General features: G+C 46.1%; 1 protein-coding gene across 1 annotated transcript in view; it reads right to left on the bottom strand.

The window, feature by feature from the left end:
- Positions 1-327: 327 nt before the first annotated feature.
- crlf3 (cytokine receptor-like factor 3) overlaps positions 328-1,431 on the bottom strand; it is a 23,618-nt gene continuing 22,514 nt past the window's right edge. The window contains exons 8-9 of the mRNA XM_037688463.1: positions 928-1,040; positions 328-672 (exon numbers count right to left, since the gene is read on the bottom strand). Of these exons, the coding sequence (XP_037544391.1) occupies positions 410-672; positions 928-1,040 (376 nt within the window). The 3' untranslated portion in view covers positions 328-409. The remainder of the gene's footprint in view (positions 673-927; positions 1,041-1,431) is intronic.

Here is a 1,431-nt window from a genome sequence, read left to right as displayed (position 1 = left end):
AAAATCACTTGGACAAATTATTTCAGTTCTGATAGTTCAGAACCGACTCAGTGGACCTGAGGAGCTCGGAGCTGCAGTAGCACAGAAACAAAAACTGGTCTTGAAAGGTTCTTATCGGTTCTGATCCATTCTCTCCTTCCCCTCTAAGAAACAGTACAAAGAACAAAATATAAGTTCATCACAGCAACAATCAGCTGATCCCCACTTTAAATGGAAACTTTAGATTTAATGACAGACTAACAGAACTAGAACTCTGAGCCGATTGGATCTGCTGAAGCAGAGAAGCTCTCAGAAGACAAAAGTTGGGTTTTTACTTTTAGATTTCTGGACTCTACAGGACCCTGAAGTTGCCTCGAACCTGAGAGGACGACAGAACCTTAACGGAATGCTGCTGAATGGACCTGAGCCTCTAGAACACCAGAACCTTCCATCCGGAGTGAAGGAAGGAGCAGCCGAAGAAGAAGGAGTCCACGGCCTGCTCCAGCAGCCAGTCAAAGACCACCTCCCGGTTCCCGGAGCCGATGGTCACCCTCAGCTTGAAAGCGACGCCATCGCTCAGGTTGTTGTTGCCAGGCAACAAGTTGACCAACTCCATGTCAAAGGTGACGGCTGAGCCGACGGCGATGGCAGGAAGCTGGTTGGTCATCTCCTTACCGTTGACAAAAACGGCTCCTAAAAGGAGAAGCGTTCAGACAAGAATCAGCAAACGTCCAACAAACTGACCATCAGAACTTCTGGAGAACTCATGATGGACAAAAGATACTTAGAAAACATTTAGCTGCTGAAAAACAAACAGATCAGAATAAATGTTCATGCAGCAGAACTCTGAGATGTTATGGTGGAAAAAGACTTGAATGAACATCAAACAGACACAAATAATTAATTTATTCTGCTGACTCATCCTGATGGACTCTCAGGTCTGATTACCGTTGGTGGAGATGCAGACGGCCCGGTCTCTCTGAAGGGACTCCTCGCCTTGCAGAGGGTCCATACAGACGCCCAGACTGTCCCGCCGGTCCATCTGCCCCGCTGCAGAGATCCTGCACACACAACGACCCGGGTCAAACTACAGAAAACTGGGTCAAACTACAGAAACATGGATCAAACTACAGAAACTGGGTCAAACTACAGAAATCTGGGTCAAACTACAGAAATCTGGGTCAAACTACAAAAACCTGGGTCAAACTACAGAAAACTGGGTCAAACTACAGAAACATGGATCAAACTACAGAAAGCGGGTCAAACTACAGAAAACTGGGTCAAACTAGAGAAGACGCTAAAAATATGCTGTTCTGCTCAGAGAGAATTTAACCTCTTTATACGATTCGCACTTACTATAAACTGTTTTTTCTGTTCCTTAAACTTTTGCTAGTTTCGTATGCTGGTCGTTTGTTTTACGCTTTATTTTGGGGGGGGGGGGGGGGGGGGGGG

This window comes from Nematolebias whitei, chromosome 15 (genome assembly GCF_014905685.2).
Source record: "Nematolebias whitei isolate Nwh7 chromosome 15, NemWhi1, whole genome shotgun sequence".
Classification (NCBI taxonomy): Eukaryota; Metazoa; Chordata; class Actinopteri; order Cyprinodontiformes; family Rivulidae; genus Nematolebias; species Nematolebias whitei.
Note: the sequence above shows the minus strand (reverse complement) of the source record. Positions and strands in the feature narration are given on the sequence as shown.